At 39.7% G+C, this 12972-nt stretch overlaps 1 protein-coding gene across 1 annotated transcript in view; it reads right to left on the bottom strand.

The window, feature by feature from the left end:
* Positions 1-12972, bottom strand: part of DEF6 (DEF6 guanine nucleotide exchange factor) — a 70273-nt gene that overhangs the window by 21552 nt on the left and 35749 nt on the right. Inside the window, exon 2 of the mRNA XM_060773089.2 lies at positions 6030-6170. Coding sequence (XP_060629072.2) covers positions 6030-6170 — 141 coding nt within the window. The remainder of the gene's footprint in view (positions 1-6029; positions 6171-12972) is intronic.

The following is a 12972-nucleotide window of genomic DNA, read 5'->3' as shown; positions in this document are numbered from 1 at the left end:
TGAACAATACTCTTAGGTTTTGTGCACTTTTTAACAGTTGCATACAATGTGCATTTTATTTAGAAATATTCTGTAGGTTCAGTATTTTACCCAATATATTTACTTCCTTTGACTTTTCTACATTATGTTGTGTTAGCTGGAACTGAAATTGGTATTTTTACTCCTTGTACACAAGATGCACAACTCTGTGAAAGTGCAACATATTTAAGTGTGATATAAATGTTAGCAAATAAACTGGCACTTGTTGGTTCTAGTCAACCCATAGCTGCCAAAAGTCATACATGTAGCTCAATAGAGTCAAACTGTCTGCAGTTCAAATATCAGATTCAATATACCAGTTTGTGTAAAACCCTGGAGTTTGGTGGAGTGTATATTTAAACAAATGGCAATATAAAGATCAAGAAGCTAATAAAACAAGTACAATATAAAAATGGCAGAAACAATCAGGTATTTTCTGGAGTACTATTAAATCCATTACTGTGAAATGGAAAGAATATGCTTCAATTATGACTCCGCCTAGAGAAGGCTATCCATCAAAACTTTGTTCCTGGATAACCAGATCCTGTCTGATCTTGGAAGCAACGTCAGGCTTGGTTAGTACATGGATGGAAGATCACCTACGAACACCAGATGCTGCGGGCTTTATTTCAAGGAAAGGAACTGGCAAAACCGTATCTGAATATTCTTTGCCTATGAAAACCCTATTAATTACATAGGGTCACCATACATCAACGAATTACTTGAAGGCATATCCACACAGAAGGATGGCATCAGTCAGAAAAGCAACCAAGAAGCAGTGATTACTGTGAATGAACTGGAGAGATGTGCAGATGCCATGGGAGATACTGTCTTGGGATACCTATCACCTAGTTGCTCCACAAGCCTGGACTTTATAGAAGAGTGGCAAGCCATTGCTGAGGCAAACACAGCAAAACTGATGAAAGGGTTCTTTGGTCTGATAAAACCAACACTGAATCTCTACCAAAGGCAAGTGTATTTTTGCTCAGTATATAAATCCAATATTAGTTAAAAGTCTTTATGGAAGCAGCACCTTCTATGCTGGATGTCCAATGATTCCGGTAATGAGTCTGACTTGATGGATAAGCAAAGAACCCGGAAACCACTAGACCATCACATCCTGTGGTGCTTCAAGTGTTTGGGACTCCAACTCCTAGAAGCCCTAGCCAGCTCATCCAATGGCCAGGAATTCTGGGAGCTGAAACCAAAACACCTGGAAGACCATAGGTTGTGAAGGCCTGCACCAGAGCACATGGCTTACAGAAAATTAGACACTCTGTATAAATGTATCTAGCAGTGTAGCTGTAAATTTTCACGCACAGGTCCTCATCCTAACAATGCAGGCCATTTTTAAGACCCCAAAAATATAAATAGCTGTTGTTGTTTTTTTTTTTTTTTAAAAAAAAAGAGCACAGCTCATCTCCTGCAGGGTTTTTTTAAGCCAACTATTCTCAATTGCACATTTAAGACCAGTAAAAAAGATAAAAGTTTCTCCTTGACATTAAGTCCAGTTGTGTCCAACTCTGGGGGGGGGGGGGGGGGGGTGGTGCTCATCTCCATTTCTAAACCAAAGAGCCAGTGTTGTCCATAGACACCTCCAAGATCATGTGGCTGGCATGACTGCATGGAGTGCCGTTACCTTCCCACAGAAGCGATACCTATTGATCTACTCGCATTCACATGTTTTCGAACTGCTCGGTTGACAGAAGTTGCAGCTAACAGCAGGAGCTCACCCCACTCCCCGGATTCGAACTGCCAACCTTTCAGTCAGCAAGTTCAGCAGCTCAGCAGTTTAACCTGCTGTGCCACCGGAGGCTCCACAACTTAAAATCAAGCCACTCCCAAATATCCACAGTGTTGACTCACAACAATACATTGGCGCTGGAAAAATAAATTCCCCTTTCTGACTACAAAGGGACTGGATTTGTTGAGGCAGATGGCATCTGTGTCCTTTCTAACAAAAAAGTCCTGATCTTGTGGCTTAGTGAGCCTTAGTCCTATTACAAGTATTAGATAACATTTAGAAGGCACTACAAAATATAGCATAACATAAGACAGGAATAATTTGCTTTGTTCTGGTATGATAAAAATCAAATGTGTTTACATTATATACTCAGAGTTAATAGAGTTAATTTGTTTAATATGGTCATACTTTAAGCTGATTACGAGATTTGGAATTTTAATTTTGTAGAATTCTGGAATGTACTAGCAGAGGGTGGAGTAAGAAATGGGTGGCAAAGACAGGGAAAGCAAGGACCAGAGAGAGGGCAAAAAATGTAGCAGCAAAACACAGAAAAACTACAGTGAAAGCTCAGAATCCCTAAAGGCTTAAAGAATGTAAGCCTTTAGAATATCTAGGAAGATAGAGAATTGCCCTTATACAGAGGAAAAACATCAGAACATCTATCTCAGTATTTGGAAGTCCTCCTCCTTTCAAACCTGGACCAAACTTTAGCCAAAATATGCAGCTGATGACCATTTCCTCTTTGTTTTACCATGTCCTTGTATGATGATAGTGCCATTGCTATGTGAATGAACCACATTGAGTCGGGTCTTACTACAAGTGGACTTTCTCAGCAGAAGATTAATGGCAGTGACAGAGGATGAAACGGGTCTTTCCCAACACTATCTGGAGATGCAATAGTGAACCTGGGGAGTTTGTATGAAGAGTATATTATGGAGCAATGTTTTTTTTTTTCCATAAAGGAGAATACGACACGTATAATGTTACATCTTTCTTCAAAACTGAGTGCTAGAAACGTTCACGATGAAAGGTAATTTTGCTGCAAGATTGAGAGCCAGAGGGATGAAGTATGATTTTGCCAAGGCCCCACCATGGGTTTCCATGTCTGCCTTTTATATCAGAGGAAAAGGATAGCCTCAAGAATACACTCCATATGCGTTCCATCACTCAAATAGCATGCTTTAGTGAGTAACTGCAAGTCTACATGGACAAGAAAATCCAGATACACATCTAATTGTCTTCTGGCTGTTCCCACAACAATCATTGACTTCCAATGGGGATCATGGTTTTTTTAAAGGTTAAACTGACTTTGCATTGTTTTTGGGCAAAGTCAGAGACACTCTAGGGTTTGCTTGAAAAAGTATGGATCATGTCTGTGTCAATGCTGCTCTCACCACTCCCAGCAAGCAACTGAGCTCCATCTAAGCTCCTGTCCAACTTGGGCACCATGTTCTGACATCAACAGAGGCGCCCTTCTGATCAGAAAGGGAGGGGATTGTAGGAACCTCTGCTGGTGTCAGAATGGGGTATCTGCAATGCTGAAGGTGTTCAAATGGGCCATTGCAGTCTCAGTCCAGTTGGACTCTGTGAATACCAACATTGCATCACAGTGGGTTGAGCGAGGTGGGGCTGGCCCCGGATTTTACGACCTCTGTAGGTTCACCCAAGGAAAACGTTTTGCTGATGGCAAGCCCATTCCATAGTAATCTCAAAAGCCACACTTTCTTCATGTGTATGTCTTTTCTATATTGTTGCGCACCTGAGTTGTTTGGCTTGCTCCTCGTAGGGTTTTTCTGGATAATAGTTGTGGAGTCATTAGAGAAAGAAAATAGCCAGCTTGATAAAAAGCTCTCTCCAACTCAATCCAAGCTTGAGGCAAAAATTTTTATTGGACTGGCTGCTCCACTGAAAGCCAAAACTGCTTCTTGCTCCTGAATATCTATAATTGTGGCATCATAGGATTCCTGTTTAAAAGGACTAGTTTTATGCTCCAGTAGCTTTAAGATACCATAGGCTTCACATTCTGCTATTTTGGAGTGTAAAAATAAATTCTACACAGTTAAACCAAAGGGGACAAAGCTGGCCTGGGTGTCTCCTTTTTCCAAAAGCCCGAGTAAGACAGTTCACAACCTTCCCTTTCCAGAACAAAGATGTCTTTTATAGGCAGAGAACCAGAAAGAAAATCAGGTTTTATGAGTACAGTTTCTTCTTTTTTAAATTCTTCCCTTCCTGACAAACATCGGCATAAGTTAACAAATTGGAAAGACTCCACCCATCACACACACACAGTTTTGCCTGCAGCCTCTTAGTTCTTCATTGAATGTTTTCTTTAGAGATCTGAAATATTTATATTGCACATTCCTCAAGGGTCTCATGGCATGAAAAGGACTATCTGCTACTGTTAGCTGCCCCGTTTTTTCAATGTTAAGCAGGATCAATTCATCCTGAAATTTTCTGTTCAGACACATACAGGTACAGTAAACTGTCAGTTAACCAACACCAATGGGAATTGGGAGATGCTGAATAAATTTTGTTTCTGCTTGCTTGAGAGTTACTGTTAAAAACAGGCCAAACTAATAGGCCTAACAGGGGGTGTTGTGGTTTTAGCTCTGAATATTATTTAAATTAGTTGAAAGGTTTTTAACTGTTTGTTTTTAATACAATTAATATTTAATTCTATTTTAATGTTTGTAATTTTTGAGAAACTGGCAAGTCGCTTCTGGTGTGAGACAATTGGCTGTCTCCAAGGACATTGCCCTCTCATGTCCCCGCATGAGAAGCTGGAGCTAACAGATGGGAGCGCATCCCACTCCCTGGATTTGAACCGCTGCCTTTTGGTCAGCAGTCCTGCCGGCACAAGGGTTTAACCCACTGCACCACCAGGGGTTCCGGGTTTTAAATTGTATTGCATTGGTTTTGTGGCGAGTGGCTTTCATTTTTTTTTTGTAGAGAGAAAAAGCAGGGTATAAATAACCTTAATTATCATCATCACCATCGACATACTCTCTGTAGTGACTTGATATTAATATTGAAATTTAGTCATTCAAAGCAATAAAGACAAACTTTACATAATATTTCAGCATCACTTTCTTCTTTTTGTTGTGAGTTCTGGTTGTTTTACTTCCAGTTCACAGTTACACTCAGGCAGATCACAGAAATTTTACTTTTAAAGCCACAATTTCTAGAAAGTGCATGGCCTCCAAAACAGCAACTTTTCTAATCCCTGCTCTACACATAACAAACATGAATCTGCAGAGTAAACCTAATGACTCCACACTCCCCCAAACAATACGGTAAGAGAAAGAGGCTGAAGCAGGGTAAGTTATTGAGATGATGTGCACTTCTGTGCCTTCTAGTCACTAGTTAACTTATGGTGACCACATGAACTTCATGGAGTTTTCTTATACAAAGAATACTCAAGAATACTCACAGGTGGTTTTGCCAGTCCCGGCCTCTGAAATATAACATAGAGCAGCTAGTATTTGTTGGGGGCTCCTATTCAATTATTAATCAGGGATGACCCTGTTTAGCATCCATAATTAGGCAGGATCTAATGTTTTAGTGTATTTAGGCCCCTATGATTAAATCATCTTGATGCCAAGCAATTCTAACCTCACTTTGAAACCGATGAAATTGGATAATTTTAATACTTGGAGTTATTAGTCTTACTGGGAGTGTCAGATGCTTTAATTTAATTAATTAGTCAGAAGATTTATATCCTGCCCATCATCCAAAAGTCTTAGGGCAGTTTAGAATAAAATCTATTTGACAGTTTAAAGCAGTGTGAGTAATCTAAAATATTTTAAAAGTTTTAGAAGTATTTTAAATACAAGAAGAAAATATTAAAATAATGAAAATACTTTAAAATATTTTAATACCACATACATGCAGGGTATCAACTAGCAGTAAAAGGTTTCATAAACCATTTTTTTCACTTAAGTGTCTGAACAACAATGTTTGTGCCATCACTGCCAGCATTTTGGGAAGTTACTTTACTTGAACCATCTGAGAAAGAGGAATCTCAGGCAATGAAGGAAAATAGCGAGGGCTGGAAATTGTTACAAGTAACAAAGTCACCTATAATTCATTGAACCTCTTTCAGTCACAAGAACATAATGAAATTATGTTTCAAAAGTAATACAATGAATGGGAATAATGTTTATATTTGGGAGGGGGAAAAGACCTAGAGAGGTTTGTGTCACACCTTGTAATAGTTTGTATACTACCTTTAAAGGATAATTTTCCAGACTATGGAACATATGTTTACCTTGTCCAAGATGTATTTGTTGAGATATGGCATGTATCCTTGACTTGATACTGGACCATCATCATCATCTTTGAAATGTTCCTCCAGGGCCACAGGATCATGGGGGATGCAAAGCACAGTGTATAGGTTGTGAGAAAGCACCTGGGAAAGTTAAAAGAAAACAAGCATTGAGGATATTATGGAATGAGAGGTGTCAAGGCCACCTAAAAGAGGGAAAAAGAAAGAAAGCTTGGGGTGGGGAGCATTTTCCCATTTCTCCTGAGAGCATATTTTCCCTGAAAAAGAAAAGACTCTAGAATACGATTTTAACAATGAAATATTTAAGGCAAGTTATTTATATATTTACTCCAGCAAAATTATTTCTAAAAATCATGCAAAATTAAGATTTTAATGTAAGACTATGTACAGAATCAGAACATTACATTTTTTAAACTTGGTTTCTTTTTCTCAATTCTTTTAGAATCATAGAATTGAAAGAGACCTTGTGGGCCACCGAGTCCAACCCCATTCGGCCAAGAAGCAGGAAAATCGCATTCAAATCACCCGATAGATGGCCATCCAGCCTTTGTTTAAGGATGGATGGCCAAAGACTTCCACTGCTGAACAGGTCTCACAGTCAAAAGGCTCTTCCTAATGTTCAGGGGGAATCTTCTTTCTTGTAGTTTGAAGCCATTGTTCCGCGTTCTAGTCTCCAGGGCAGCAGAAAACAAGCCAGCTCCCTCATCCCTGTGACTTCCCCTCACATATGTATACATGGCCATCATGTCTCCTCTCTGCCTTCTCTTTTGCAGGCTTGTTCTCCAGATCCTTGGTCATTTTGGTTGCCCTCCTCTGGACAGCTTGTCAACATCTCCCTTAAATTGCAGTGCCTAGAATTGGACACAATATTCCAGGTGTGGTCTGACAAAGGCAGAATAGAGCAGTAGCATGACTTCCCTGGATCTAGACACTATACTCCTATTTATGCAGGCCAAAATCCCATTGGCTTTTTTAGCCGCCTCTAAATGATTACTGAAATGATTACATTATCTCTGGCACTATGGAGAACTGTTTTGCTAATTCTGCTAATTCTAATGGTTTATTCTATTTACATTGTTTTTGTTGTGCCTGTACTTGCAGTTTAGGTGTTTAATAGGTGTTATGTCCTTTCTAGGAATATTCTAAGTTCTCCAAGCAATTTTATGATATGCTTCAACTGGAAGTCACGACAGAATCAACTGGGAGAACCTAGCCTCCCTAAGATTTTTAAGGAGCTCCATGTCAACTCTATGGTAATTTTTGGCAGATATTGTTCATTTGTTCATTTGAATGGGGTTCACTTTTATTCATTTGAATGGGGTTCACTATAAGTTCAGGAACATATTTCCTGTGGCTTCAAGGGTTATAATGTATTTTGGGTGTTCAAATACCCAACAGGGAAAAGGGAAAGTTACCGGAGAAAGAGAGGAACTAACTTTAGCACTGATGCGGATGAGAAATTAAGATTAGCCTTGTGCTAAAAATAGTCCTATGCTAAAATTAGTTTGATTTATATGGTAACAGTGCAGACATACACAGCATGGCTGCCAATAACCATCAAATACAATGCCCATTCAATCGTTCAGAAACATTAGACTTGGTACATTGTAATGCTTTACAATTTGTCAAGGGGCATTTTGATGGTTCAAGTATTTTATATCACAGCAAAAAGATAACATCCAATACTACAAGGGCATCCCACAGTATACTCTTATCTCCACACCTCAGCACAAAGGAATTACTATCTTCTCTAAACAAAGTGTGGACTAAAGAATTTATTAACTTATCTAAACTTGCAGCCAAATCATAAAAAATGTTTACTTGGAAGCAAGTTATACCAGTTCTAGGTTGACTTACTATGAAGCTCGCATGCAGGATTCAAACATTCAGTGCAGGACAGGGTCACCTGTATCTTTTAAATTTACTGTTTTATTATATCAGCAATACTAAAATGAAAGAGAATTTCCTTCAGTGTAAATGCAAGAGATACAGGTGACCCTGGCTGCATTAAATGTCCCAGGTGCCACAGTAATATTCCATAACATTAAAAGAAGGCAAGCACAAAATAAAACAGTGATTCTCCCTCCAAAATTAAGCTGTATTTCACTAGAATCATCTAAAATGTTCCCTGTGAGCTTTCATGTCCAAACCACAACAATGCGGATGTCAAGTACTCAGCTGATGGCAGGTAAATAAACTCCAAACAATGCAAATGCCTGTCCTTTGTTCTGGAATGAAGCAGTTCCAATATTGATATCTGTTCCAATTGTATAGATGTGATGCTTGCTGCAGACGGATAAACTGCCACAAATAACTTGAGCTTAAATTGGCACAATAGGAAACGTTTGCGTAAAGACCAAGCTGGATCTTCCAGAAGGTTAAGAGACTTAGTGGGAAGAGCCTAGCCTGCATCTGCACTGTAGACTGAAAGCAGTTTTGACATTACTTTAGCTTCTGTGGCTCAGTGCTATGAAATCATGTAAGTTTGGAAGAGAAGGCTAAAGATCTTATAAAACCACAACTTCCAGGTTAAAATAGTGCTAAACTCCTTTCAATCTACAGTGTAGATGAAGCCTTAGCATACACCTGGAACCTCAATCCATGGCTGATACTGAATGAGGGACTCCCTCCTGGGCTAATTGAGGGGTGCTGAACAGACTGCGCTCTGGCACCATGAGATGCAGAGCCAACCTTAAGAAATGGGGCTACAAAGTGGAGTCCATGACATGTGAGTATTTGTTGTTTATTCATTCAGTCGCTTCCGACTCTTCATGACCTCATGGACCAGCCCATGCCAGAGCTCCCTGTCAGCCATCACCACCCCCAACTCCTCCAGAGTTAAGCCAGTCCCTTCAAGGATACCATCCATCCATATTGTCCTTGGTCGGCCCCTCTTCCTTTTTCCTTCCTTTTCCCCCAGCATAATTGTCTTCTCTAAGCTTTCCTGCCGCCTCATTACATGGCCAAAGTACTTCACCTTTGCCTCTAATATCCTTCCCTCCAATGAAAGTAGGTTTTATTTCCTGGAGGATGGACTGGTTGGATCTTCTCGCAGTCCAAGGCACTCTCAGAATTTTCCTCCAGCACCACAGTTCAAAAGCATCTATCTTCCTTCGCTCAGCCTTCCTTATGGTCAGCTCTCACATCCATAGGTTACTACAGGGAATACCACTGTTTTGACTATGCGGATCTTCGTTGCCAGTGTGATGTCTCTACTCTTCACTATTTTATTGAGAATTGGTCATTGCTCACCTCCCAAGGAGTAAGCGTCTCCTGATTTCCTGACTGCAGTCTGCGTCTGCAGTAATCTTTGCACCTTGAAATACAAAGGTTGTCACTGCCTCTGCATTTTCTCCCCCTATTTGCCAGTTACCAATCAATCCTGTTGCCATAATATTGGTTTTTTTAAAAAAATATTTAACTGCAACCCAGTGTTTGCACTTTATTCTTTCACCTTGGTGCGTATGTATGGAAAAGAGCAAACCATAGACCTCCTATTACAATGCAATCTGAGCTCTGCCACATGCAGAATGGAGGATCTTCTTATAACAACACCAGAGGCACTCCAAGTGGCCAGCTATTGGTCAACTGACATTTAGTATAATGCCAAGTTTTTAACTTAGTTTGTGTTTTGAAATACATTACAACTGTATCCTCGATTTGCTTCTGACACGATAAATAAATAAACAACCTAGGAAATTACGACTGTTTGGGGCCTGAGAGCCAAACGAGATGCACTCTAAAATATTTGTGATTGGATTTTCCAGCAGCATTTTCTTTACTCAAAAGGAACTACAGAAGGCTCCAATATGGGACAAAATTAATCAGCTCAAAGAGGAGATTTCGTTTATCTGTCTATTTCCCACTGGTTTTTTTTAAATTAAATTCTTCTCCGACAGGCTAATGTATCAATGAAAAACAAAGTATTTGATATAGTATAAATAAAATAAACCACTAGACCTAAGCAATAATAAAAACAATAGTAAGAAAAGTTAGTTAGTATTGGTGCAGAAAATGAAACTGATAAAAAAATATCCCAGGACACTGGCTAGTTCCAAACGCCTTTAAAGAGAATCCCTTTTCTACACCCTTTTATCATTTTTTTAGCCACTCCTTGAAGATAGTCTCAATCCCATTTTATATAAAACTGATCTCCCTACTAAGTGTATTTGGAATCCCCTTTCTTCTAATTTGAAACCACTGGCTTGTGTTCTATCTTCTAACAGTACAAAACATTTTTCCATGTGACTGTCAGGATAGTCAAAGTTAACTATTATATCACTCTTAATCTTCTCTTCTCTGTATCTAAATCCCTAAGCAGTCTTCATAGGGTTGGCTTCTAAACCCTTCAATAGCTTGTTTTGGACCTGTTTTAGCATGTCAATTCTTAAGCTGTGACACCCAAAGCTGGACACAACAATACAGGGGAGATATGACCAAAGCGGAATAAATTGGTTCACTACTATCATTTCCCCTAATCTGGGCACTATAGCACTCTATGAGTGCTTTGAGTCTCCAAGCCCTTCCACACAGCTGAATAAAATCCTACATTATATGCTCTGAACTGGAATATATAACAGTGTGAACTCAGATAACCCAGTTCAAAGCAGATACAGTGGCATTTTGTCTTGATATTCTGGATTATATGGCCGTGTGGAAGGGTCCTCCTTCGGGAGAGATCAAGCGGGGTATAAATAAATATAATAATAATAATAATCATCATCATCATCATCATCTTGATGCATCTTAGAAGTGCACCTCCCATTATGAATTGTATATCATATTTGTCTTGTGGTTTAGTAAGACCTCTAGATCCTTTTCACACAACCACTACCAAGTCATATGTTGCTTTGTAAGTACAAGCCTAGTTCTCCGATCTGTTAAAGGAATCCTGATTTATTATTCTAACGTATTAGTTACCTCTCTCAGGCCCCTTCTACGCTGCCAAATAAAATCCAGATTATCTGCTTTGAACTGGTTTATATGGCAGTGTAAACGGGGCCTTAGTTTGGTGTGATTTGCAAGGTTGATAAACATTCTGCTTCCACATTGAAAACATTTATAATGATATAGAAAAATGCCAGGTTTAGAACAAAACCCTGTGGCATTTCATTTATCACTCCTTTCTGGGATGATGATGAATCACTGAAACCTTTGGATCCAGTCTGTCAACCAGTAACAAATCCACCTACTAGTAGTATTGTCTAGCTCACATTTTAGCAGCTCTTCATCAAGACTATCACAGAGGATTTTATCAAAAGCATTGCTGGAATCAAGTTGATAATTCTATCAGAAAGAGGCAAAAACACATAGAGAGGTAAGATAAGCCTGATATTAGTTGTTTTTGAGACACTCATGCTGGCTCTTCGTAATCACAAGCACACTATTTAACTATTCTAGGACAGATGTCAAGCTGACAACTGGTAGTTGCCCAGACTCTCTTTTTTTGCCATTTTGAAGATGGGAGCAATATTTACTCTGCTCTAGTTGCAAGGATGTGACCTCTTCTCCAATAGCCAAGATTATAATAAACCAAAATCCGCAAGTTCCTTGGGTTCATCCAGCACTGGAGACGTGAATCCATTTCAAATAGTTTAGAATTTCTGTACCATGTCTTAGCCTATTTTAGGCTACAATCCTCTTTGCTGCTTCTTATTAAAAATTACTATTTTCAAATAATAATAATAGTTTACCCATTTCACGTTGTGGCTCTAAGTGGGGTACAGGAGAGTTAAAACAGAGAGATAAGACACAACTTTTCGAGTGAAGCCAAAAGCAAGCAGTTATTAAGAAATTCCACTGTCTCTCTATCACCACCAGCATTTTGCCACCTTCTTCATGCACCACACTAACCTTTTTCTTCACTTTTCCACATCCAATGAACATAGCTGAAACACCTTTTAATTTTTAACTTCTCTTACAAGCCTAACCTCATTCTGTGCTAAAGCCTCCATATGAATACTTCCTACATGTTTGTACTGTTCTCTGTTGATTTGCCCCTCCTTCCATTGTGTCTACATACATCTTCATTTTAAACCTCAACTAATCAAAGAGTTGCTTATTCATTCACCTGGCTTCTTTAGATGAATAATAACAAGAACAACAACAACAACAACAACAAGAACAACAACAACAACAACAACAACAATATTTCTTTGTACCCTGCCACCATCTCCCCAAAGGGACTGGGGCGGCTCACAGAAACACTCCAAATGCCACATGCAGACAACAATACATCTATATCTATGTATATAATAAAGGTGAAAGTTTGTATGCAGCGGACAAAAGTGTGGCGGTGCGACGGGAGGAGTATGTGCCAGCGTTTTGATTGGCCAGCCTGAAAGTTTCAACATTCTGATTGGCTGCCGCAGTGGTGCTATTTGCATATGGTCTCTGATTGGCCAGCTTCAATAGGAGCCCCTGGTGGAGAAAAGAGTTCATGGAAGAAACGGGGACATGAGAAGGAAATTTGCATATGGTCTCTGATTGGCCAGCCTCAATTCCAAGATTCCGAGATGACAAAGAGAGGAAAGGAAAGGGCCAGAGGGGGCTGAGTCAGAGAATTACCAATACAGACCAGACTTGGCACACAGAGCCTGCAAGACCGACTCGACATCCTACTGCAACCATGGATGATGGGACTTGCAGTACCATCACTCACATTCTGAGACCGCTGTTAACCTCATCCAATGACTGATCAGGACCAAACTTGGAACATAGACCTCTCATGACCCACTTTACGTCTGGTGTGGTTTGGCCGGGGATGGACCATGGATTATGGGACTTGCAGTACCTTTGCTCAATTCTTGAGACCACTGCAACCCTCATCCAATTACCGATAAACACCAAACTTGGCATACTGAGTCTCCATGACACACTCTACATCCTGCTGTGGTTTGGAGGAGGATGCACCATGGACGATGGA

This window comes from Anolis sagrei, chromosome 4 (genome assembly GCF_037176765.1).
Source record: "Anolis sagrei isolate rAnoSag1 chromosome 4, rAnoSag1.mat, whole genome shotgun sequence".
NCBI classification, from domain to species: Eukaryota; Metazoa; Chordata; class Lepidosauria; order Squamata; family Dactyloidae; genus Anolis; species Anolis sagrei.
This window is presented reverse-complemented; position numbering and strand designations above follow the sequence as displayed.